At 43.5% G+C, this 26,989-nt stretch overlaps 1 protein-coding gene across 2 annotated transcripts in view; it reads right to left on the bottom strand.

Moving 5' to 3' along the window:
• The window catches only part of GXYLT1 (glucoside xylosyltransferase 1), a 33,089-nt gene extending 6,371 nt beyond the window's left edge, over window positions 1-26,718 (bottom strand). The window contains exons 1-6 of one of the 2 annotated variants that reach the window (XM_083699376.1): window positions 26,358-26,718; window positions 16,675-16,767; window positions 10,600-10,774; window positions 8,964-9,089; window positions 5,097-5,348; window positions 1,454-1,577 (exon numbers count right to left, since the gene is read on the bottom strand). In XM_083699376.1, the coding sequence (XP_083555502.1) occupies window positions 1,454-1,577; window positions 5,097-5,348; window positions 8,964-9,089; window positions 10,600-10,774; window positions 16,675-16,767; window positions 26,358-26,578 (991 nt within the window). In that variant the 5' untranslated portion in view covers window positions 26,579-26,718. The remainder of the gene's footprint in view (window positions 1-1,453; window positions 1,578-5,096; window positions 5,349-8,963; window positions 9,090-10,599; window positions 10,775-16,674; window positions 16,768-26,357) is intronic. The other variant, XM_083699377.1, reaches the window with a different exon arrangement.
• Window positions 26,719-26,989: the final 271 nt, after the last annotated feature.

Here is a 26,989-nt window from a genome sequence, read left to right as displayed (position 1 = left end):
CTGGTATAAAATACTCTCGGGCCTACTTCAGAAGTTGATGCCAGGGTCCACAGCTCTTACACAACCCCAGGGAAAGTGGAGCTGCGCCAACAGTCACCTCAGGCTGTTGACGTTCCTTTTCAGAAGGTGTTGGTTATGTGTTCCTTTGGCCTGGATTTCTTGGCTTCTGACTTGCCTCGGGGCACATAGGTCTTAAGCAGCCCCGGGGAAGATGTGATTTTAACGCAACTTTAGGTAGTGGGCAAGTCAACAAAAAATGGCACAGAGTTCCTATTACAGTGATACCTCGGGTTAAGTACTTCTGGAGGTCTGTTCTTAACCTGAAACAGTTCTTAACCTGAAGCACCACTTTAGCTAATGGAGCCTGCTACTGCTGCCGCGCCTCCAGAGCACAATTTCTGTTTTCATCCTGAAGCAAAGTTCTTAACCTGAAGCAATATTTCTGGGTTAACGGAGTCTGTAACCTGAAGCGTATGTAACCTGAAGCGTATGTAACCCAAGGTACCACTGTACATCTATGTCACTGGAGCCCCAAAATGAACTTGTCTGTACAATGTTTCAAGAACTACCATATTAAAGGTAAAGGTAAAGGTACCCCTGCCCGTACGGGCCAGTCTTGACAGACTCTGGGGTTGTGCGCCCATCTCACTTAAGAGGCCAGGGGCCAGCGCTGTCCGGAGACACTTCCGGGTCACGTGGCCAGCGTGACATCGCTGCTCTGGCGAGCCAGAGCCGCACACGGAAACGCCGTTTACCTTCCCGCTGGTAAGCGGTCCCTATTTATCTACTTGCACCCGGAGCTGCTTTCGAACTGCTAGGTTGGCAGGCGCTGGGACCGAGCAGCGGGAGCGCACCCCGCCGCAGGGATTCGAACCGCCGACCTTTCGATCGGCAAGTCCTAGGCGCTGAGGCTTTAACCCACAGCGCCACCTGCGTCCCGAACTACCATATTACCCGAAGCCTAACCCATGTTGAAAGCTCTTTGGAGCTCAACAAGCGCTGTCTATTTATCAAATAGTTTCCCAGCCCTTGTTTTCACGCAGTCACATGAAAGAAAGCAAATTAGAAATAAGTGAAATTCTGTGGGGAAATCCTGGCTTATATCGTGAACCAGAAACGACCGAGATTCCAATTAGTCCCACTCCAATTCAAATGAGATCTCAACCACACAAGCAAAACCACACCAAATCCGTTTCTTGGGTAGAATTTGATAGCAGCCGCTCTACAGCAGCTGTAGTACAAACTGAAACTTGATTAGTATGGAAGTGCTCTTATAGAAAAAGCTCATAGGAGATTAATTTCAAATACAGATGTTCTGTGATAGAGATGAGAAGGCATAGGGAAAATAACCAGACACATTATGAGGAGGGAACCATACCCATCTCTATTGCGTGATAGCAGTAGCATATGGCTAGGCAAGATTCGAAGGGCATTCTAAAACAAAGCAGCTTACCTGGATTATGAAAAAACATAATGTTCAGAAGATCCTGATCGCCCCATGTTATGTTCAACTTATATTTTTTCAGCAACGGCATCAGAATTTCTTCCCACCGTAACCGTGCTGTGGTCATATCATTCTTCAACATCAAACACAAATCACCAATATTAGAGCCAAGACAGGAATATAATAGGTTTTGACATCTATCTTTTGGAACTCTGTTTTAATTAAGAGCCACTTTATGCAATCTCTCCAGTCCCTTTTAGGATTCAGCTTATGGTTTGAAGGCAAAGTAGGCTGCCACCTTGCTAAAGCTAAGCAGATCTGGGTCTGGTCAGTGCCTGGATGAGTGACAGCCTGGGAACCATGTACATAGTGCCTTGGGTTCCGGGATGAAATAAATAAGGAAATAAATAGGTTAAAGGTGTTCACATTTAGGCAGACTTTGAGGCTTGGTTGACCACTCACCTGCCTTTGTGTGTTTCATTTCACTATACACGATGATAATAATAATAATAATAATACAGCTTTACAACGTGCTCTTGAAAATTCACTTAATGGACTATTGTAATGCACTTTATATGTTCTGCCCCAGAAGAAGCTGTAACCAGTGCAGAATGTAGCAGCCACAGTACTGACAGGTGCCACAGACCAGATGCACATTACATCAGTCTAAAAGGGTAGATACACTGCTTGCCAATTTGCTTCTGGGTCCAATTCTTATTAATGTATAAAAATCTTAGATGGCTTTAGCCCCAAATATCTGAAGGAATGTCTCCACCGATATTGACTTGATAGTTTTGGTAGGCTTGGAAAGCCCTGCTTTCAGCACCAGCACCAATTGTGGTTGAAGGGGTAGTGGCCCATGGAAGGGCCTTTTCAGCAGTAGCCCCTAGATTACAGAATGCCCTTCCTTCCTAGGTGCATCCTGCCCTGGCTTATAGCTTTAATCAGTAGGTCAATATGCACCTTTTTGTCCAGGTTTTTGGAAGTATGGGGCAAGGTGGCATTTTAGTTTCCTCCATGCCTATTATTATGCACAGCTGCTGATTTTACTGTGATTTTGAGGTTCTGGTTTTTTAAATAATAATAATAAAATCACATAAATCGCTGTAGGACCTTTGGTTCAAGGGCAGGTAATAAGAACACTAAATACATGAGTAAATGAATAAATGTGACATACATATCATGACTAGCTAAATTCAGTTTTAAACCTGTGATTATTATTTTTTAAAGTCAACAAGCCTCAGCTACTACAGTTCATATCTGTGGCTAACCATACAAAACAAGGAACAAATTCATTCAGCTGCTGCAAGCCCAAAGATACTAGGGCTAATGAACAGAAAGACAAGAAGGGTAAGGAATATAAATAGTGAAATGGCAAGAAATAAGAATGCAGTACTCTCTTTTGTGGCATTCAAATGTTTTTTTAGTAAAGACTTTCAAATAAAAGTGAATACCATTTGTGGTTGTTAGTCACTGATACTAACAGACCCCTTTGCTTTGGGTATGATGTGTAAACAAAATAGTGCTTAGTTTGTATTCTGATAAAATAAAATAAAATAGTTTTTAGGTAAAATATTCAGAATTAATGTCTCCTTTCAGTTCTCACAGGTGTTTCCTGTGCTTCTTAATCAGGCAGGTGTAAAGGAGCAGATGACAACACGTAGTTGGAAAGCATATTTTCCTCCCCTCCAGGAACCCTTCTCTGGCAACATATGAAATGTGTCTGAACATGCTGAGCTGTGTTTTTCTTGTTTAAAAATCAAGGAATTCTTGTTTGGGGTTTCCTTTTTCAAACTAGCCAACTCTAAGCCCAGCAGGAAAACACAGCCTCTCCCTGGAAGGAAGAATGAAACTAAATGCAGTACTGCACCTTTCATGCAATTACATGAGTGGGTTTTTAGAAGTAAATGCCTAGTGTAGAAGGCCTGATCCAGATCAGACCTTGGCTTGTGGGGTAAGAAGATCTTAGCTCTTTGTACCCGCAATACAGACTGGGGCCTCAGACTTGCTGTTTGTATTGGAAGAAAAGTTTCAAATGGTGTGAATGGGAGTTCTGCCCCGATCTGGATTGGGGTGCGATGGGAGCAAATTAGGCGTCTTCTTACCCTATCCACCAGGGTCACGATCCACAATGGGCCACCTGTGCCTGCTATTTCCTTTATTCAATGGTTCCACATCTAGTTCAGCCCTGATATTTGGTTCTCCTTTAGGGTTACATAAATAGCACTTTCTATTCGAGACAGTTCTCCTGCACACTAATAAATGAAGCCAAATCTTAGGGTGGTATTCAACAAAGCTTTACTCAGCGTAGGCCATTGAAATTAACAAACATGACTAAGTTAGGTGTGTTAATTTCAATGGATCTACTCTGAGTGAAACATAGCTGAATACCATCCTTAAAGTTTTAAAGTCTGCACTGTGAATACCAAAGCAACTCTGAGCAGACCACAAAAGCATTTTAAGAGCACTTTTCAAGCACACCAAACGAGCAAATACAATGGCGATCAATTCTCCATGGTTGAAACAACAGAAAGGCAAAACCCATGACATTTTCAAGAGTGACCATTTCAGTCAGTTTCCCAAACTTGGGGGTCTCCAGCTGTTTTTGGACTACAATTCCCACCACCCCTGACTAGCCAGGGATGATGGGAGTTGTAGTTCAAAAAGCAACTGGAGGCACAAGTTTGGGAAACCCTGAGTGAAGTGCTAACGATGAGACTGGAGGGCTATACTAAATTTTCTGCAAATGTGGCAACCTATTTCAGAAAGAACACAAAAAATTCCTTCCAGTAGCACCTTAAAGACCAACTAAGTCAGTTCTTGGTATGAGCTTTCGTGTGCATGCACACTTCTTCAGATACACACTTCTTGGTATCTGAAGAAGTGTGCATGCACACGAAAGCTCATACCAAGAACTGACTTAGTTGGTCTTTAAGGTGCTACTGGAAGGAATTTTTTGTGTTTTGACTATGGCAGACCAACACGGCTACCTATCTGTATTTCAGAAAGAGTCTGTCAAATAAGAACAGAGTGCCCCATAACAGCCATTTGCCACCAGTGCATTGCATCCCATAAGCAAAAATCCCTGCAAAACTGTTAGGTACACCCCCAATTTTAATACTTATCCCAGCGTCTCTGAGTATTCTTTTAATAATGTCAAGAGCTACAGTAGAGCAGCAGTTAATATAATTTTTCTAATTTAAACATTGGCTTATGTGCAGGTTATATGAACTGATTAAACAAGAGGCTTTAAGAACAACATGCACTAAAGCAAGCAGTGTTTTTACAGAAATGGGAAGGTTGTAGTAAGCAGTGTAGCAGCGCCACCTTCTGGTTAGGTCAGCATCTACACTATAATAGGCTGTTCCCATTATTTCTTTAGCAGGATAGTAATTCACAGTAAGAAGACAGACACCATATTCTATTTGAGTGGCATGTGATGAAACGCCATAAGGAAGAAGCTGCAGGAAAGATCCTATATTGAAAACCAGGAATAAACCAAAAGGCTTCCATTAGGAAAAATTAAGCAGGATGATCTTCCTTGCAGGATGAGGAAAAACAACGTATGGGAAAATTGGGAGGTCAGTGAAACTGCATTCATTCGGTGGAGAGAGTAAGCTGACCCTGGAAATGAGAGAACCAAAAGACATACCTTGAAATGTTTCCTTCTTATGCGGGTCATATTCATTAACATTACTCCAGAATTGATTCCAGTCTTTCCATAATACGGGTGCCTGGCAAAACGGTTATACCACCCAATGCGAGGTTCTTCATGTTCAGGTGCCATTGCAGCAATTTGAGTGGAATTGAATTTTTTCAAGAAGGACCAAATGTCATCAACAGGTCTTAGGAACAGGATGTCCGTGTCAACATAGAGCAGAGAGTCCACATCTTTGAGGATTAACTGTGAAGGGAAAGGGTTTTTAGAAACAGGGTTTAAGTCAAACCCTAACTATGCTACTACTCATCTTGACCAATAAGCCACTGAGGAAGATCAGTATCACTATCAGTATTAATTCTTCACCAATAGACAAACTTCTCTCTATGCTGCAGCTAGACTGTTGGAGGGGACATATTATCACCAGCACATAATTCCAGCGCTCAAAGCTAGTGCTGGCTGTTCATACACTACAAGGCCAGGTATTAATTTATAAGGCCCTTGACAATTTGCATCCAGGATACCTAAAGAACCACTCGATCCCTTATATTCCTGCCTCACTGCTGAGGTCTTTGGGGGAGTCAACTGTTTGTGGCGTCACATGAAACAGAGGCATGTCTCCTGGACACAAGGAGCTGTGCAGTCAGGACTGTAGTCCCAGTTTTAAGGAATTCCCTTCTACCTGAGGTCAAACAGGACTCCTTCCCTGCTCAATTACTGAAGTCTGTTTTATTCCAGCATGTATTTTAATAGAATTCCGATTTAATAGTTTCAACTGATTTTTATTTTCATTGTGTTGAATCCCTTGTACACCACTTGGAGAGACAACAGTTATTAAGTGACATATTTGATTCTAATTTATATCCTACCCAGGGCTTTTTTTTTTTCAGCTGGAACTCCCCAGAACTCAGGTGCAAATGCAAATTGGGCAGCCAAAGCTACTTGTGTGACAAAAAACCAGACTTAAATTAACCTATATCAGGGCGGTCCAACTTTCCCTACCAATTGGGACGCAAGAGTACTTCAACATGGAACCCGCCGGCCATACAATGCCTTATCATGTGTGGGGGGGGGAGGCCAAAATTTGACACCCGGCCCTCACACCACATTCCCAAAGCTGGATAAGCAAGGCGCTGGGCTTTGGGAAGGACGTGTAAGGCTCTAGGACCCTGTTAGAGCCCTCACGCCTCCTTCCCAAATCCCACCAACTCGCTTACCTAGATTTGGGAAGGCAACACAAGGGTGAAGACATCAAATGTTGCCGAGGGACCACCCTGTTCTAATCTAGATAATATCCTTCCTCTAGTTTTGGCTGTATCCCCATAACGGGGTGAGCTCCCGTTGCTCGGTCCCTGCTCCTCCCAACCTAGCAGTTCGAAAGCAAGTCCTCTGGCAGGAAGGTAAACGGCGTTTCTGTGCGCTGCTCTGGTTCGCCAGAAGCTGCTTAGTCATGCTGGCCTCATGAGCCGGAAGCCGTACGCCAGCTCCCTCAGCCAATAAAGCGAGATGAGCGCCGCAACCCCAGAGTCGGCCACAACTGGACCTAATGGTCAGGGGTCCCTTTACCTTTACCTAGTTTTGGCTGTAGCTGGCTTGGCCACAACCTTCTCCATCACCTTGCCCAGGAAAGGAATATTAGAGACCAGATGGTAATTTCCAAAACCTCTGGATCCAGGGAGTGCTTCTTCAATATGGGTTGCACTAGCAGCTATTTCAAGTCACTGGGGTACCCATGTGAGGTACTGACCACTCCCTGAATCCATCCAGTCCATCACCTTCTATTAAGATTTTAGGTAAAGGTAAAGGATCCCAGTCCAGTCAAAGGTGACTATGGGGTTGTGGCACTCCTCTCGCTTTCAGACCGAGGGAGCCAGCTTTTGTCTGCAGACAGCTGTCCGGGTCATGTGGGCCAGGGGGGCACGGATGGCATTGTGGTCTAAACCACTGAGCCTCTTGGGCTTGCCGAACGGAAAGTCGGTGGTTCGAATCCCTGCAACGGGGTGAGCTCCCGTTGCTCTGTCCCAGCTCCTGCCAACCTAGCAGTTCAAAGGGACGCCAGTGCAAGTAAATGGGTACTGCTGTGGCGGGAAGGTAAACAGCGTTTCCATGCGCTCTGGCTTCCATCATGGTGTCCCGTTGCGCCAGAAGTGGTTTAGTCATGCTGGCCACATGACCCGGAAAGCTGTCTGTGGACAAACGCCGGCTCCCTCAGCCTGAAAGCGAGATGAGTGCCACATCCCGTAGTCGCCTTTGACTGGACTTAACTGTCCAGGGGTCCTTTACCTTTACCTCTTTTTTTATTAAGATTTTAGTAGCTATGATAGCCAGGGATCAAAAGGATGTGTTGTGTAAACAAACACAAACAAACAGCCTATAATTATTTTTTCACATCTGTGAATTGACTGTGCAGCATAGAAAATAAGAGTCTAATAATGTAAGCAGGTTCAGCTGGTGATTCACCACAGGCTAAAATTTAGTGCTACCCATGGGCTAAAAACATGGATATATATTTTTTATGTTGTTAAATTAAATGGCGACGTTTTAATGATATTTTCTCATTTTAGGGTATTTTATACTGCTAGAGATTTTAGAACTTTTTGTGTTTTATTGTTTTTAATTTTGGAAGCTGCTAGGAGCTCCTAGCATAAATAGAGAAGTGCACTTTTCTGAAGTCCTATTCAGGCTTCCTAAAGTGGTATCCGTGGAGGGGCTGCGTATGTTAGTCCCAAGGGAACGGCAAACATGTACAGCTGAATGCATTTACAGCAGCCCAAGCAAAACGGAGCAATGGTAATAGGAATGTGATCGCCAAGAGGGATTAGCAATATGTAATTAAAGTCTTTGTCCCCCAAAGTGGCTTGAAAAGAATAAAATGTTTTTGTAGCTTGGGGTGTCAATGCAGATGTATAAAAGAGTAGAATGATTAGTGGGTATGTACCACACATGCTACCCACCCCCATAACGCCTGGACCATATGGTCGGTTACTATTTCAGAGATACAGGGAAGAGGCTTGAGGAAGGGTACCAGCTTATATGGAGCTACAAAGCACACCCGGCTTGCCTATGGAGAAAAACACCATGTGTTCTAACCTAGCGAGAGAGCAAGAAGTAGGCGAGATTGGGGGAATACAAAAGATACAGTTGAAAACACTGGGGTTAGAGAAATGAACAGCTGAATTTCCATCACAGCCTAGGACTCTATGGTCACCAGCGGGCTCTGGGTTCCTAACAGCGCTGGCATCGTTGATTAGGGTGCGGATAAAATTTAAGACAAACAGAACCAGATCAATCCTGCTGCAGGCTCCAATCTGGCTCCGCATTCCCTCTGCTCTGATAAAGTTCAGGTTTATCTATATCCAGGGCTGCTAGGAGCCCTCCAGTACAGTTTTTAAAAGGCAGATGGGGAAATCTGGATGGTTAAGTCCAGTCAAAGGCGACTATGGCGCTGTGGCACTCATCTTGCTTTCAGGCCAAGGAAGTCAGCATTTGTCCACAGACAGGTTTCCGGGTCATGTGGCCAGCATGACTGAACCGCTTCTGGCACAACAGAACACCGTGACGTAAACCAGAGCACACGGAAACACCATTTACCTTCCCGCCGCAGCAGTACCTATTGGTCAGGTGAATGAGTGGTCAGGGATGGGAATTGTAGTCTCAAAACATCTGGAGGACCGAATTTGTGGAAGCCTGCACTAGACGTTCCTTCGTGACAGATCTAGACAAGCAGCAAAATATATCCCTGCACTCCAAATTCGAGAGACCCAAATAAGCCAGATTACTGTGTTTGGAAGAACATCTGCATTTGATAAAGTAAGCTAATTTCTAAAAGTTACCGATTTTGCCATAGCCACCATCACTTACTGGCAAGAAAAGCCTCTGAGATGCACAGGGCTTGAACAGTTTCTTCCATTCAGCTGCATTCTCAGCTGGAAACGAGATGGGGTATAAAGTATAATTAAATTTTCCTTGAGACGCCAAACCATCAAGCTGGGGAAAAGAAATTACAAAAATTTATTAAAGGCATACAGTAAGAAATTAAAAAAAAAAAAAAATCACAAGCAAATCTCCAGCTTGAGAGGCACCCTAAGTTTCAGAGTGGTCTCAGCACATACTACTGTACTTCCCAATCTGGCTATAAAACAGCAAAAAAAAATTTTTTAACAGAGTAAAGTAAATCAAATCAGATAAACCAGGGATGGGCCTTCCTTATATTATTAGATTCCCAGAGACATAGCAGCCTCTCCCTCTATGCAGGTGGACAAGAGAGGTCCTCCCTCGCAATCCAACCCACATAGGACCACTACCATTGCCCAACCTCTGTCTGTGCTAAGATGGCAGAGGGCAAAAAGGCGGTCTCTACATCCAACAGAACCAAAACCTTTCTCTTCTGCCAACATGAGGAGCAGGAATATGCCTGTCAGTTTGCATTTCGTAGTACAGAAAGTATTGATCATTCTGATGTGTAGAGATCTTTCCTATTCTAATTCATTCAAGAGGGTTCTGGAAGCTTCTTTGTGTGAAAGAAACAAGCAGAAGGTTCGTGATGTTTGGGTTATTCCTTCAGAGAAGCTGAGTACAGCTGGCTTAAACTGGTTCTCTTAACTCTTCCAATTAAGGTCATGTTGACTATAAATATAGGCCAGAAGGAGCCTGGTTTCACTTTCTCTTTCTATCTCTGTTCCTTCTAGTGTTGTGTTCTGTACATACCATACTTTTCTGTGTATAACATGCCCCCATGTACAAAACACCCCCTATTTTGGGGGACTCAAATTTTTAAAAATGGGGGGAGATGGCACAAACTCGTTGAGCTTTCTGGGGAGAGGATTGCCCAGAGTTGTTGAGCTTCTTTTGGGGAGGATTGCCCACCCACACGTGCCGATAAATCTGCCTCTTGTCTGTCCCATCACAGGCAGAAGCTGCCAATCACCCGCCCAAATGCCTCAGTGTTGGCCAATCAACACCACCCATTGACACAGAAACCAATAACACGGACAATAGCAGCTGACAGCCACAGTAACAAGCAATCAAATGTCCACCCTATGCACTACCCATGTATAAGACGACCCCCACTTTTTAGCACGATTTTTTAAATAAAAAAAACCCTAGTCTTATACATGGAAAAGCACGGTAGTATGCTTAGTGTTAGTGTCTTGTAAGTTTAATCCTGAATATATTGGATTTGTGACCATTATGCCCATTTGCCTTCAGTAGCAGTAAAGCTCTGTTGGATGAAATACAATTGCCTCTGGTCTATTTTGGGGGAATCCTACAACGTGTTTAAGTTTTTGCTCTGCTAACTATACGTTGGGAGTTCTGCTCTGGATCAATATTGAGTCGAATTTCATGACAATGCCTGCCCTTGAAATAGCATACACTTCCTTCTTCTCCAGCTGCCCCAGATTCTCACACTCCTGCCCTCACTTGAACTGTTGCAAGGTATAGCAACAGTAACGATGCCCAATCAAAACCCTGGAAATAGGTGGTAAGGAATACTTACTATTTCTCTGAACTCGGTGTGTAATGGGTCCTCTGCAAAAATATGAAAGTGCAGGGGTGTGATGCTGAAAATAATGGCTGATTTCAACATGGTAACCGTCTCTTCCAACCTTTCGCCACAGGCTACTACGGCCAGGTGCATCTTCTCCAAAGGTTGCTTTTTCACAAAATCGTATCTAAGGAAAAACAACAAGAAGAAATAGTTGCAGCTGAAACCAACATAAACATGTTTACACTGTAGCATTTTAATGGGAAGATTTATGCGTGCAGGTGGCACATGTTTTATGTTGAACATGCTTTAAAATCTAATATATTGTTTATTATCTGAGTGGAGTATACCTCTGGGTATAGGGTTGTATATAAATTCAATAAATCAATAATAAATAATAAAATTAAAATTTGGGGGATTGGCATTATGACCATGGAGGCAAATGGTACAGAGAAATGAGATGTTTCCAACTTTCAAACCAGTTCTTATACGACAACATTTTTTAAAAAATTCATAATATATTTTAATTCCTGGATTACATGCTTTTATACTATTTATAGAAGGGTATTTCTCATTTTCCTTAAAGGACCTGAACTCTTGCATAATCATGTTTTGTTTAGAATATAGCCCATTTTTACACTGCCATGTTACAACAACTCCTATCCTCTGCCCCTGAATTATACTTCAGCAGCTAGGCACTCTTTTGTTGTAAGGGTAATAGCACTGGCCACTGACTCTGGTTCAATAAAATGGCGCTGCAACAATAATCTGGACAGATGGCCTATATAAAATGAGCATTAACACTAGGTCAGGTTACTGGGTGCAAACAGAATCCAGGTGTGGCAGCTTCTTTGCAATTTCAGAGACAGAGTCAATTGCTAGGCCCATACAATGCAAATGAAATGAAGTTATATTATATTAACAGAGGGTAAAATGCATTTATCTGTCCCAAGGTTAGTCAGACTCCAGACCTATCAACTCACTAATATTTGAGCACTAGAAGTTAGTACAGAACTCAGTGCAAGAGGTTTGGTAGCAAATATCGCTCAATCACTTTAAATGAAGAAAGGCATCCTTCAGACTTTCATTATTGTTTTGCCACATGTTTTATTTTGTGACGTTTCAACTTTTCCTTCCAGTAATCAGGTCCCCTTCTGTGATAGGAATTTTGAGGTCTTAGATATATGTTAAATGTTCATAAGTGTACCAACCAAGCACATACATAGATCAGCACAGGAAGAACGACCTGGAACCATTTTGATTCCCAAACTGTCCCAAACTGACCAAATGTTTTCTCTGCAAGGTCAAAGGAAAATGGAAAAGCCTCCCCATTGTCTTTTCCTTCACAAATCCTGTCTTAAGGGTATATCTGTGTTTGAATAGGGTGTGAGCCTGTGACCTGGCCCAGGAACTAAGTATTTATCATTACAAAAGACTAGCCAGGCTCCCCAGGAAATCCAATCAAGTAACTTGCCAGACAGGAGATAAACTACGACAGGAGAAAAACAACATTCAAATTCCTGTTTTAAGACCGCCTTTTCTGTGATGTAGGTATGATGTATCTGAGGGGTGGTCTTAGGTTACACCCCTTCTGTGATGTATGTATGATCTACAGGATGGCAATTTCAAAAGTCTTTATAAGGCCTTGCGCACCATTTTTCTGGGTTCCTCCTCTCTCCTGCGGGTGAGGAGAGCACCCTGTTGCAACAGATCAATAAAGATCAAGCTTACTACCTGCTTTGCTTCTCAATATTCTCTGTTTGGCCTCTGTTATATTCTCTCCTACCAATAGGGAACCTATGTAAGGACTCTATATGGGCTCTTGGATAAGGGAAAAGGGCAATTTTTGTTTACAACACTTCCAAACATTGCATCCTCTACCAATGTCGGATGGAAGATCATTTGGACCCATTACAGTTGTGTTGGAGCCCGTCCAAACACAAATGGTGATCTCGCATAGCAAAAAAAAAAAAGTTGTGCTAGTTTTTGCACTATTGTTCAAACTCTTGTTATCTTCCCTGTTTAGATAACGGAAGTCTTAGGAATGGTTCAACAGTGGAAATCCTGCAGGCAAAGGATGTAACACACAAACAAAACGAGCACATGTGAACAGCAGCAAGTGCAGTTTGCTCTCATTTTACACATAAAAGAGCAGTTAAGATAAGTAGTGCCTTGACCTGGTTTATATCCTTGCGACTCACATCCCAACCCTGCCTGCGTTGCATGCCAGACTCCTTCCTGTTAAAGATGCTACTGCCCAAAATAAAGGGAAACCTGGAAAGTTCACTGGAGTGGCAAGGGTAGGACTAACAGGATAACTTAGGCTGGATCTAGACACATCAAAGAAGCAATTCAGTTAAATGTGTTGCAAACTCATACAGGGAAATCTGGCAGGGAAAGACTAGACTCCACAGTGCCATCTGGTGCCACAGTGTTATATTGCATAAACAACGCATATAAAAAGCGCTTTTTCTTTACCAATCTAGCTGAGTCCCAAGATGCAGCATAGAATAAATATTATATGGTTATGTCCTCTGATCCACTCCTTTTGCTGGATCTGCTACACTCCAGATAGGTCAAATATAGGACGTACAACAAAGGCTTGGTCAAAGGATAACATTTCATCTTGCAGTATCACCTGCACTTTGAAGGAAATAGTATCCATAGGAAGCCATAACTCTCATAGCTGCCTTTTGAAAAGCTATTCTACTCATTCCCCACCCCTGCATACTGCTACTTCCATGGAGAAGCATATTTTAACCTTTAAAACAGAGTAAACAACCAAAATCAATGAAACAGTTCATAATATAACACAATGAGACAGCAGGACCAAGCAACAGTGTTTTATAGATTAGAGCTGTATGCATGGGTTGTTCCCCTTACACCCTCATGTTCATCTGCAAATAAGCAGGTATAACACCCCCCATGGTGATATCCAACCCAGTCATACTAAGAATAGACCCACTAAAAGTTAATGGGCTTAAGTTACTTAAGTCTATGATATCAGTGATTTGCTCTAAGTATGACTGATATTGGATAGTATCCCAAAGTCTGAAGTGTTCACTTCTCACAAGGAAATGGACACTGTAGAGGGCTGCCTTTGAAATTTCCAACCATTTGGGTAAGTCACAAGACTCTTCTCAGCTATTTATTTATTTGTGTGTGTGTAAATACACATACAAACTTACGTATTATGTACACCTCAATTAAGAGTCCCTGTGCACATCAGGTTTCCCTTCTACCATAAGAGAAAACACTCATAAAACACACAACTCTTCATTGAATGGGCCATGTGTTTCTTCTAAAGGAGACAGAATTCTATCTCAAAATTGACTAGCACATTCTTCAGTATATTGAAGACAGAATTGTTGTTTTATACATTTAAAAATCAGTTTTTTATATAAAAGACCACAATTAAAAAAGAAAGACTACCTGAGCTGTAAACTATAGATCTTAACTATGATTCACTGAAACAGCAGAAGACAGGTGGGAATGAATAAACAAGCACAAAGCTCAGGTACACAGAATAAGAGTTTAGTGTTGTGCGTCCAAACCAGGCCCATTAGTCAAGAATTGTATTTATTGCTGCAATGCATTATATGTAGGGCTGCCTCTGAAGATGGTTGGGAAACTTCAGCTGGTGCAGAATTCAGCAGCCAGGTTGCTCACTGGAGCAAGACGGTTTGAGCATATTACACTGATCCTGGTCAGTGTAATTAGTTTCCCGGCCCAATTCAAAGTGCTGTCTTTGACCTATAAAACCTTAAACGGCTCAGGACCACCATATCTCAAGGACTGCCTCTTTCCATATGAACCTACCCTGACCCTGAGATCATCTTCTGAGGCCCTTCTTCGTGTGCCCCCTCCTTGAGAGGTCCGGAGGGTGCCAATATGAGAACGGGCCTTCTCTGCAGTGGCTCCCCATCTGTGGAATGCTCTCCCCAGGGAAGTCCGCCTGGCACCTTCGTTATACACCTTTAGGCGCCAAGCAAAAACATTCCTCTTTAACTAGGAATTTGGTTGATCTGATTTACATCCTATGCCCTTCAAAAAAAAATTTTTGGAGGAGGGGTATTGGGCTGCTGTTTTTATTTTTATTAGGTATTTTGTGGTTTTATATCTTGATTTTATTCTGTGAACCACCCTGAGACCCCCAGTTATAGGGCAGTTTATAAATTCAATAAATTATTATTATTATTATGATTATTATTATTATGATTATTATTATTATTATTAGGAAAATGGACTATTGAGTCATCAAAGACCCTAAGATTTAGGTGATGCTTTCCTGCATCTCTCCACAATCATCCGCAAAGCCCATGTGGGTAATCTTGTACATCTTTTTTTATGTTGCAATTGTGGTCTGCCGTACTCTCAAAATTATTAGTCTTTATTATTCTACTAATCAAACAGTAAGGACAAACAACATTTTGTACTGTAACTATCAGTCTTGCTTATGTAAAGTTCTGGACATTTATATTCCAATCTTGTGTGAGTTCCCTTGCAAGTAAATCCCACTTTGTTCAATGAAGCATGCACATGATTACAACCTTTGAACCAGACAGCGCAGTACACATAGTTTTGTGATTCCCCGCTCACCTGCCCCACAATTCTGTTTCGACAAGGTTACAAGACTGCACAAATGTAGGATTCACAAACAGCAGCTTAGCTTACTTGCCAAAACTTTTTATGTCCTCCCTACCAATTCTTCAGGCCCACTAGCAAGCACAGAGGGCTTCAGATATAGGACATTGCCTTGTGTGGAAATACCAGGAGAACAGATGTTTGCTTGCTCAAAGTCATTCCTCTCCCACTAGGAACAGGGGAGAGTTCTTCTACCTTTTTCTCACAAACAGACCCTTCTCCACACAAGATTTCCCACAGCAAGTCACCTACAGCACCTTTGCATTTAAAAAAAAGTTAGAGAAAGCAACCACCAAAGTAAAGGCAAGCTTCAGTTTGACTCTTCACTCTCAAGTCATGTTGCTTAGTATCCATGGGCGTAGCTTTGATTTATGTTATGTTAGGCGGGCACAAAACCCACATGTCATCATCCTCTGTCTGGGTCTGTCTATCGCTGAGTCGGGTTGCCAGCTGCATCACTAGAATGTGCCACAACATTACCCAAGCGACCTCAGTGAGCATTTCAATTTCAAATACAATGGTACCTTGGTTGTCAAACGTAATCAGTTCCGGGAGTCCATTCAACTCCCGGAACGGTTCCCAAACCAAGGTGTGTCTTCTGATTGGCTGCAGGAGCTTCCTGCACTCAATCGGAAGCTGCAGAAGCCGTGTTGGACGTTCAGCTTCCAAAAAATGTTCAAAAACCAGAACAGTCACTTCCGGGTTTGCGGCTTTTGGGAGCCAAAATGTCTGAGTGCCAAGGCGTTTGACAACCAAGGTACGACTGTATTCTGATTATTTCTACTTTTGTTATGCATTTTTATTTATTCACTTGATTTGATGGGGGAGGTAGCTGCCTCCCTCTGCGACACCCTAGTTAGTATCTCTGTACAGTCGTACCTTGGTTGTCAAAAGCCTTGGGACTTGGACATTTTGGCTCCTGAATGCCGCAAACCTAGAAGTGAGTGTTCCAGTTTGTGAATGTTTTTCGGAAGCCAAATGTCCGACGTGGCTTCCAACTGAGTGCGGGAAGCTCCTGCAGCCAATTGGAAACCACACCTTGGTTTTTGAACCGTTTTGTGAGTCGAATGGATTAAGTTTGACAACCAAGGTACGACTGTATATGTAAAGAGAAGACCAGCAGAAATCTACCTCTATGACTCTGGTACAAGACCCAAAGTTTGGGATCATAATCCTAGGTTGCATAAAGGTTTGATTTAGTTGCAAACCAGCATGTTTTAACATGCATGCTTCTTCAAGAAGTGTATGTGAATTTCAAAACGAGAAACATGTTTTATTTAATGAGTTAGATCATGACTGAAATCTAGTAAGACTGTGAGTGCTAGAAAGTGAGGGGGGAACCAAACTTTTTATAACTGCTTCAACACTTTTTAATATACTCAAATATGTATGATTATACCTAAAATTAGCTAATTGAGCAATCAAATCTCTGTCAAAGCCTACCTACGAGCAGCTTCCCAAAAGCAGTTCCTTCCACAAACATCAGAGGGCAGCATCCAATAGGAATTCCAATAGGATACAGACACATTCTTACACCTAACAGGGTAAGACAGAAACAATCCTGTATGAATGTTACTTGTTTTATTTAGCGGTTGCAATGGAGCATTCCTGCTTGCGCATTTAAACAAAACTAAAAAACACCACCAGCTACTAATTACAGATAAACGGCTGAATGTAGAGCTTCATGTGTTGTGAGTGATATTAGTTTATATCATATAAGGATGTATGTTACCAGGATCCTGAGCATAAAGCCCAAGAGCAATTCTACTGATAAGTGAAATGCAGAGTAATCCGTTGTAGGAAGTAAATACCACCCTGTTCAATGGGCTGTACTGGCATTGTGACATTTCTGAAACACATCCAGTGACATTTCTGAAACACATCTGATGATTTCATGGTACCAAAGGTATATTTTAAAACAATTTTATGTTTATTTGCACAAGGCAGACACTTCTGGGCTACAAGTAAACATGTGGAAGCATGGGGGGGGAGTGGGACTGTTTCCTTCCTCCCCCCACCCATTTTTTGCTGAAACAAAAATAGTAAAAAGAGGGTGGATGCAAAAATCCCAGTTTCGACCAGGGCTTCAAATTTCTAGCTGGAAATTTATGCTAACGATTATTTTCTGCTTGCTCTACTGCATGTTTCCATGTTATAAATCATTATATCTATTCACAAAGCTGAGTATGGTTCCTTGTTTAGCAAAGGTGGGGCACACAAGGCGGAGGTTTCCACAGGCTAATGTGAAGGCCAAGTTTGCAGAAGTAGAACAATTATTTGCAGGTGAACCTTAAGTGGTTGCATAATTGCTGACTGACCATTGGTGAAAAAGAGGGAAAACATTGAGAAGAGCTATGGAATGGTATATCATGAGCTGGGGCAGGGGGGCAGCTGCCTCCCCCCCCATAAAGTAAATAAATAAAATTACAGTCATACCTTGGAAGTCGAACGAAATCCATTCCGGAAGTCCATTCGACTTACAAAAACCAACCAAAGTGTGGCTTCCGATTGGCTGCAGGAAGCTCTTGCAGCCAATCAGAAGCCGCACAAGCCCTGTCGAAAGTTCGGCTTCCAAAAGAACGTTCAAAAACCAGAACACTCATTTCCGGGTTTTGATCGTTCGGGAGCCAAAGCGTTTGAGATCCAAGGTACTTAGCTAACTGACCAATTGTGTCACAGATAACTAGGTTCTGCCCCCCCCCCCAACATACAGCCTGCCCACCAAGGGGGTGTGTGGAAATCATGGCTACGCCCATGAAAGGTATAGCTAACTGTCTGGAACACTGAAGAACAGCAGAGCAAAGTGTTATAGGCCTGCATACAATAATAATCTGCTTTAGCCCCAATGACACTGCCCCTTGGGAACGCAATCCATCAGGCATGGTAAGCTCCTATGTTCCCTGGCAGCTGGTTACCATATTGGCCTGCTGAAGTCCACTTTAGTTGTTTAGCATTTTCATGTGAAAATGCTGTCACAATGGTTCAGAGCATCAAGTCTCAGAACTGACACAGAATGCCATTGCGAACCCAGGCAACCAAAGAGAAAGATAAAACTAAGATCCATATTGTGACGGTATCGTTAACCAGCTTTTAAGATTCAGCCCTACGAATTGAAAGCTGCAGCAATATAGTTGATCTGATACAGCAGCGTCACTAATGCTGAACTGGGCACTTTCACAAGCTAATTTCAAAGCCTGTGATCTCCACACAAAATACTGCTGAGAGGTCAAAAAAGGATCTAATCCCTTCTCCTCCCTTCTGCAGTTTAACTACACTAATATAAAGAGGCCAGACAGCGTTTGCACATCTCATCCAATTAAGATGCGTGCCTCATAAGACAATTAATGTATATTAAACTGAAACTCCCTTTAATAATAAAAATAGCTGCTGCAACACTTGCACTAGAGCCAAAGAAGTTGAGACTTCACATATCCAGTCTTAACAGCTGCCATGCCAAAGGAGCATCTCCTGAAATCAAGCTATTGGTTTAAAACCAACAACAGCTTTCCTATTTAGAGCAAACTCTCCATCCCTTTTTAATTACACAGCTCCAACAAGTCAATACGAGGCTGGTTTAAAATAGACAACTGTGGAGGCGGTGCAATGGCAGAAGTGTGTTTTATATCTTTTGCACAGCGCACCGCGTAGCCTCACAACCACCTCGGGCAAGAATCCTACTCTCATTTGAATGTTTCTGGTTTACTCCTTTCCGCTAAAAGAACTGGAACAGCAATTACCGGTAGGTAGTTCATTGCATCATAGCTTTCATGTAGTAAGAAGCAACCAGAAAGATATGTACAGGCATGACCAGTGATCTTAACAAGTAAGTCGAATTATCAATCCTCGCTTTACATATGGATATTTAAACGATCAATTATCTTAAGATACGGGTTCACTTTGATGTACTGTGTGATTCACTCTTTAAAGTGCATCAGCAGGAAAGCGCAACCTGATCACGACCAGCAGTACTGGAAAGAAGTGGTTTCTCCTTTACATAATTAAACCATCACCCGCTCCCACATGTTCAGCTTTGATGTAGCAGTTAAGTACAAAAGTAATATGTATACATGCAGGGGAGTATATAGGCTGGCCCTCGCCAAAGGTGCAGGTGCAGGCGGGAGAGAGAAGTGTAAAAGCCACACCTTTCTATTCTGGCTTGGAGTGGCTAGGAGCCAACTCTTCTGGGTACATTGGCAGAAGAGTCCAGTTGCTAGCGTGGGCCATCGCAGCAGCCCTGCAGGGTCCCCGTCCCCAGTTGGTGCTATTAGATATGTGACTAGAATGCCCCATAAGGTTCAGAGGGAAGAAAGACAGAGAGACCTGGGGAGGGTTGCAGGAGGAGGAAAAAGGAAGGGATGGAGTAAGGAGGCAGAAGGGAAAGTGGTGAGCAGAGGGGAGAGAGAAAGGCAGGAAAGCAGGTAGATGGACCAACTGACGAGAAGGAGGAGAGGAAGTGGAGTGGAGTGGAGTGGAGCAGACCCAACCACGATGGCTCCAGAGGAAGTCACTGGCAGAGTGTAAAAGCCAACGAAAAGCAAACTTTTTGAGTTTTTGGTCTATAGTCTTACCAACTTCAGAGGCACTGATACAGCTCCTTGCAATGGGCGCAAAGGAACCTAGGTACGCTTCTGTATATATGTATATATGTCTTTGATTTTTACCTTCTTTATAACAAGGAACCAATAAGGATCCCTCCAGACTGGTGTGTATCATTGACATAATGATATTCCATTAGCGGCAGGTTTATACTGGACTGTCACCACATCATTCCACTTCTGTGATATGAAAAGTGACCGAATTTCAGCAGGAAGCTGCAGGACACACACATGGCAATTGAAAATGAAGCAGTACAGCCACTCTAAAATGTCTGCAGGCATAAACAATGCTGAAACCAGTATCACGTATAACCACCCCAATACCATCACAAGCACATTAGTACAGTGGTATCTCAGGTTAAGTACTTAATTTGTTCTGGAGGTCCGTTCTTAACCTGAAACTGTACTTAACCTGAAGCACCACTTTAGCTAATGGGGCCTCCCGCTGCTGCTGCGCCGCCGGAGCACAATTTCTGTTCTCATCCTGCAGCAAAGTTCTTAACCCAAGGTACTATTTCTGAGTTAGTGGAGTCTGTAACCTGAAGCGTATGTAACGCATGGTACCACTGTATCCTTTAAGAGAAAACATTCCTCTTTACCCAGGCATTTTGATGGTGGAAAGATACTGTTCCTGGTAGCACTGATAGTATTAGTTCTGGGAGTACATATGTGATTGTTTCACATATTTTTGGAAGCTTTCATTGTTTTTACATATGTTCTTTTGTTGGTAATTGTTTTGCTACAGTTGTGCTTGCCACCCTCGGCTACTTTGGGAAGAAGGACAGGATATAAATGTAATAAAGAAGTAAAATCATCATGAATGCACAATTGGAGGGGTCCTAAGCATCTGAAATCATAGTGCTTAATTAGTACAACACGGTGCTAAGTCTAGCATGAACTGGAAAAGCACTGCATTCAAATTGGTATTTACAAATGCATTGGCTTTTTCCCACTAGCACAACTTTTTAGACATTTGTGAAGTTTAACAGCCTGCCACTGAACTAATCTCAATAGGAATTCTCAAAGTCTCAATGAAATAAAAGGGTGAGAAGCCAAACAGGCACAAACTGTAAGTAGTGTCTTCCAAGAGGGGAAACGGGTATCCCAGAGTTATTTGTTTAACAAGCACAGGAAAGCTGCCTGGCATACCACCGGGTGAAGTATTGACAATACTAGCAGGCAGTGGCGCTTACTTCTGCTGCTGGTCTTTACCAGCTAAGATGGAGAGGGATGCAAACAGCAGCTCATCACCTTTATTCCTGGTCAATATCAATTGCAACCTGCGTGTGAAAACCCGACAAGGTAAGCCTCCCATATCCTGAAGCTGAGAGCTGTCTGTCTATAAGAAAAGGTGCCTGAAGAATACAAACCATGAAGCTTCCCAAATCATTTCAGGAACAAATAACTTCTCCATTCTGCTTTCCTGTACTCCTGCTACAGGAAATGGGAAGAGAATGTAACAATACCATGGAGACCTAGACTCTTTTCCGGGAGTCAATGCCTTCCATACTAATCACTGTCCTCCCTGCAAGCCCTAGACACAGAGGTTGGGAAAGGAAAACTGAATAATGCAGAGAAATGGGGGCAAATGATCACTGCCCTGATAACGCTGCTATCTCCTACTCTCCAAGCCACAAATTCCTACTTGGAGGGGCTCAAAATAACCTTGTTTCTCAAGAGCAGCAAAGTGACGTTTATCAGAGGTAAGGAGAATGCATACAATGTTAGATTGATAAATATTTTAAGTCAGGAATAATATGGACTGCATATTTTATTTTATTTTATTTTTAAAAAGGTCCCAGATTCACTTTTTATGACAGAATTCATCCAGGCAAAAAACAGAATCATTTCTGGGCAGAGACAGTGTATGAGGTGTCAGGAAAAAAAATTCAAGGGACAGTTTACAAAACAACTAATAACACAATTTCACATGTGCATGCATTTGTCTGTAGTGGTTCCCAAAAATATAACCCTAACCAATCATCTGAGAGAGTCTGGAATGCCTGCAGAGGCTTTTCTGCTCATTGTCAAAGCCATCAATGACTCATAAAACCTGCAGTATTTCTGCCAGGTCATTAGTTTCATTAGAAACCAACTAAGTTTGTTACCGGTATGAGCTTTCGTGTGCATGCACTTCTTCAGATATCAGGTATCAGGTATCTGAAGAAGTGTGCATGCACACGAAAGATCATACCAATAACAAACTTAGTTGATCTCTAAGGTGCTACTGGAAGGAATTTTTTTTATTTTGTTTCGACTATGGCAGACCAACATGGCTACCTACGTGTAATTAGTTTCATTGTTAGGATACAAAGGGATGTGAAAATTGCATATGATTAAATTCTCTCCCCCCCCCCCCCACTTTTCCAAATAAATAATTTTTAGATAAAGCCTATTATATAATTCTGGGATTGCCCATAGCTGCAAAGGCACCTTTCAGTACTTCCCTTGGAATCACTACTGCATTCCTTGTGAAGTGATAAGGGTGGTTCTCTTATCTCCCTTTGAGAAAAGCAAAAGGAGAAAAGATGAAAGAGCAATATTCTTTCCCACTTCCTCTTTCAGATCTATGTTCTTTTCAAGTCTCATACTGGCACCCTGAGTCTTGATGCCAAGCCACAGTCACAACCACTCCTGACTAATGTGGGGCTTCAGCTCTGTGCTGAACTTAAAATTCCGTGCCAACTGCAAGTCCTATTTCTGGCAATGACATGTTCCACTGGGGAACTCCTAAATGGAACCAACCCACATGGGGCTTGCAAGTGATGCCAAATTTAAGAGGCCCAAATCTAAGTCCTGTTTGCCAAGGAACTCTTAAGAGTGTTCCAAATTGCTCATTTACAGCCATGGCTTTCCCTGCCCCATGTCACATGGTATCAGTTGGGTGTGGCTTGAGAAAAATGATCTCACAAGCCAAATTGAGGCCTAGGGGCATGAGAGCAAATCTGGCCTGCTGACTAGAGCTTCCCGAAGCCTGATTTAGGGCATCAGAAGACTTTCTAATTTTCCAGTACTGTATACCCATATCTCTGACAAAAAACTGTCAGATTCACACCGGTAACAGTATTAAATTGCATAATAGAATCATGGAAAGGACCCCGACAATCATCTAGTCCAATCCCCTACAATGCAGGAATATACAGCTGTCCCACTCGGGCACCAAACTTGCAACCTTGACATTATTAGCACCAGGCTCTAACCAACTGAGCTATCCTGGCTGACAAGATTTAAATGCCAGACTAAATACTTCTCTTGTAACACATGGTCCTCTATTCACTTCTTCTTCTTATTTGGAGATCACTCGTAGCTGAGTAAGATTGTCTTCCATGAACACAGTCTTAACAGTGAGTCCGTAAGTGACTGTGGAGGCCAATTCTGGATACACACGTCCTTCCACAGTGAGGACATAGGTTTCCAGATGGGAGTTGATCATGGTGAAGGTTTGCCAAAAGTGCCTTTCTCTTAGCACATTTCTCCCTTTCGTCCTGAGTTTAAGTGTCTTCAAAGTCCATGACACCTTTGGTAAAGGCTGTTCTTCAATTGGAGCGCTCAAACTCCAGTGTTTCCCAGTTGCTGGTGTTTATACTATTTTTTTTAGATTTGCCTTGAGAGAGCCTTTAAACCTCTCTCTTTTGTTGACCACCAGCATTGCACTTTCTGTTTTTAAGTGCAGAATAGAGTAATTGCTTTGGAGGACGATAATCAGGCATCTGAACATGACCAGTCCTACGAAGTTGATGTTGAAGAATCATTGCTTTGACACTGGTGATCTTTGCTTATTCCAGCATTAGTTCGCCTGTCTTCCCAAATGATATGTCTATTCGCTATGATATGCCAAAGGAAATGTCTTAGCTGTGCATCCAAACAATTCAGATGAAGATTTGTTTAGAAACGATGTTATCAATAGTAATGTCTGATCAGTTTTTTTTAAAATGGTCAATAAAAGAATCACTGGAGAGTACACCAATTTCTCAGCAGTTTACGGAGAAATTTGTCAACTCTCATTTGCACTGCCAAAATTACATTCAGGCAAATTCATGCATAACCTAGGTGATCTAGAAACCAACAGAAATCCTCTTGCATGTAGTCAGGTTCTGCATTACTGTAACAGCATATACAAGAACTCGTTTATGGCAGTGCCTCAGTCCAACTATGTTATTAAAATGAGGTTCTCAATCTGGGATGGCTCCTACATCTCACAAGAGGCCAAAGAAGCCTCTGGGGCATAAGGTGATTTCAGTTGTGGCTGGTGCTGCAGCATCTGGACAGATATAGCCTAGCCTAGCCACTGTAATCTATTCCCTGACAGCATTCACAACCAATATGTGCAATGGCCAAAGGCTCTTTCCTGAATCCCCCCTACCCTCATGGAAAGCAAGGTCTGAGTAATTGTACCCCATTTGTGTCATTCCTTTGCTTGGCCTTGATATCCTTCTGATGTGGAGCAAAAAAAAATTGTTCTCCCAGGCTTTTTAACATTTTACTCTAATCTGCTGTTTTAATCACTGGTCTTACTGCTTTTTGTGTATGTTTCATATTGATTTTAATATGGCAGGCATCCCCAAATTCGGCCCTCCAGCTGTTTTGGGACTACAATTCCCATCATCCCTGACCACTGGTCCTGTTAGCTGTTAGCCTGGGATGATGGGAGTTGTAGTCCCAAAACAGCTAGAGGGCAGAGTTTGGAGGTGCCTGTATTATGGTATTTTCTTTTCTTATAAAGCCATTGTGGAAAAGTTTGGCTGAAAGTCAACAAACAAATAACAACAACAATAATAAGCAACATAAGCAATAAAATAAAAAGCCCAATTATGGTCACACTTTTACCAAATACGTATGAATTTGCTTCCAGACCAGTCTTATGCTTCTCCTGTGTTTGCTCTATTGCTTGCACGGCACTTCTGCTTGTAGGCTACGCTTCAATCTGATCAGTTGCTATCCTGTTCTACACTCAGTGTGCGTTCCTTTTACACCATTATGGTGATAGGGGCAATTCTGGGAACAGGAAAAAGTAGTGGCATTCTAGGACCCAAACTCACTAGCATCATGCCCGGCAAATTACCCATTGCCCTGCCCTGTTAATCTCTGCCAGGCAGCAGCCCAAGTTTGGATTAAGTCATAAATTTCTTACACAGATAAAGGAAGGAGGATCTTCTGTCTGCACAAGTGGAAATCTGCCTTGCACTAGGGAATAAGGTCAAAACCACTGTATCGGTTAATCTTTTTAATAAATTAAACAAACTGGATATTGAATGTACAGATGTGCAGGATGCAGCCAGGAAGAAGCAGGATTTGCTTCTACTTAATAAGAGTAATTCCTCCTTCCAGAAACCTTCACCCAAGCCATGGAGATATGATGGCTGTGCTGTCAACTATCACCTACTGCCAGGAAACCCTGACAGTATATAAAGCAATATGCAGGCACAAGCATTCAAGCTTCGCTACTGACTGAATAGCCTGATTTTTTTTTATAGTCTGAAAGCAGGGGATGGGAGAAGGACAGGAAGAAATTTTTAGATGAAATGTCTCAAGCCCAGTCTCCCCAACTTGGTTCCTTTAAGCTAAGAAGACAACTGCCAGTCATGGCTTATGAGCAGGTAGGAAATGGGGCAACTGCCCCATTTGTGTTGTCAAAATCCCATTTCTCTACTTTAAGCTTCTGTAATATATATACATATATGTATACGAACACTGGTTTTCAACAGTAACACCAAAAGTGTAACATAAAAAGAAAAAGAACACAGGAAGTACATATTATTGGGCAGTTACCAAAAGTAACAGTAAGGTTCTCTGATTAATTACTAGCAGTCCTTTCCATAGAGATACATGGGTTATAGGGGGTTTCCATAGAGATACATGGGTTATAGGGGTTTCCATAGAGATACATGGGTTGCAATAACTGCACGGGCTTACTGGTGTGATAAATAAACTAAGAAGCACGTGCCTAAAATTCTCTCTCTCCACCTGTCCATTCATAACTCCCCTGTGTTGGGCCAAGCGTTCAGAAAGTGCTATTTCCCCCCATATACGCCCATACCAGGATGAGCGCAAAGTTCAGACGGGTCTCCTGTTTCCCACCTGGCAGCAGCTGGGAGAAAAGCGACTTGCTAGAGGCTCCTTTGAAGCTGCACGGTGGCAGCCCTTAAGCGACAGGGGAAGCGGGGTGACCGGCGGCGGCAGAAAAAATGCAGCCGAGGGAGGATTACGCACGCTTGGTAGCCACGGAATGCTTGACCGACAAGATGGGGAGGGAGGGAGCGAGGGAGGGAATCTGGGGGGAAGCAACCAGACTGGAGTCAACACCGTCTGAACACCCGGCCCTCCGCACTGGAAGTGCCTCCTTGCAAATTCAACTTTGTCCCACTATATCTCTTGAGATTGTGAGCCTGGAACTACCTGAGGCGCGGGCGCTCCTGGCTTCCCTCACTCTCCCGCCTGGAGCAAAGGCACAGGCACCCCCACCCCGCGCTACTAATACTCAGGCGCTCCTTCCTCGCAGGAAGCGCAGGCCCCGGCGTCCCCAGACGGTACCTTTCCGGCGGCTCTCGCTGGCTGCAGCCTGCGCTTCTCGCCGCGGCCCTCCAGGCGCCGCCGCCGCCACCGAGCTGCCTGCGCACGGGCAAGGCAGAGTCCCCCTGGCGCCGGGCCGCCTCCTGCTCCAACGACAGAGCCAGTTGGCTGAAGGCGTAGAGCAAGGAGCACAAGCCGCAGCCCAGGCACAGCAAGACCACCTGCACCAGCCGGCGGCTCATCCTCCGGCGGCCCCGGCTGCACCGCGCAGCAGCCGGGGCCTAACCGGGAGCGGGAGCGCCAGCGGCGGAGGCGGCAGCGGCGGCAGCAACAAAAGCAACGCGGCGACCGCAGCGAGCAAGTCAGCCAAGGCGGCGGCGGCGGCGGGTGCAGCAAAGGCGGCGGCGACGCCGCTGAGGTAGTAGCAGGAGAGCTGCCCCGAGAGGAGGAGGAGGAAGAAGGCGGAGGCGACGAGGTCCGGCTCTCAGGGCGGAGCCAGGCGGCGGGGAGGCGGCGAGGGGTGGGGTGAGAGGCGTGTTGTGGGCGCCTGGCGATGGAGGCGGCACGAGAGCGGCGGGAGGCCTGGCGGCGGCGGGGAGCGCTGCAGCGTCGAGCGAGGGAGGCGAAGGCGGGAGGCAGAAGTCGGTGGCCGC

Source organism: Podarcis gaigeae (genome assembly GCF_964106915.1).
Source record: "Podarcis gaigeae genome assembly, chromosome: 10".
In the NCBI taxonomy this organism is placed as follows: Eukaryota; Metazoa; Chordata; class Lepidosauria; order Squamata; family Lacertidae; genus Podarcis; species Podarcis gaigeae.
The sequence above is the reverse complement of the archived record's forward strand: the minus strand, read 5'-3'. Positions and strand labels throughout refer to the sequence as shown.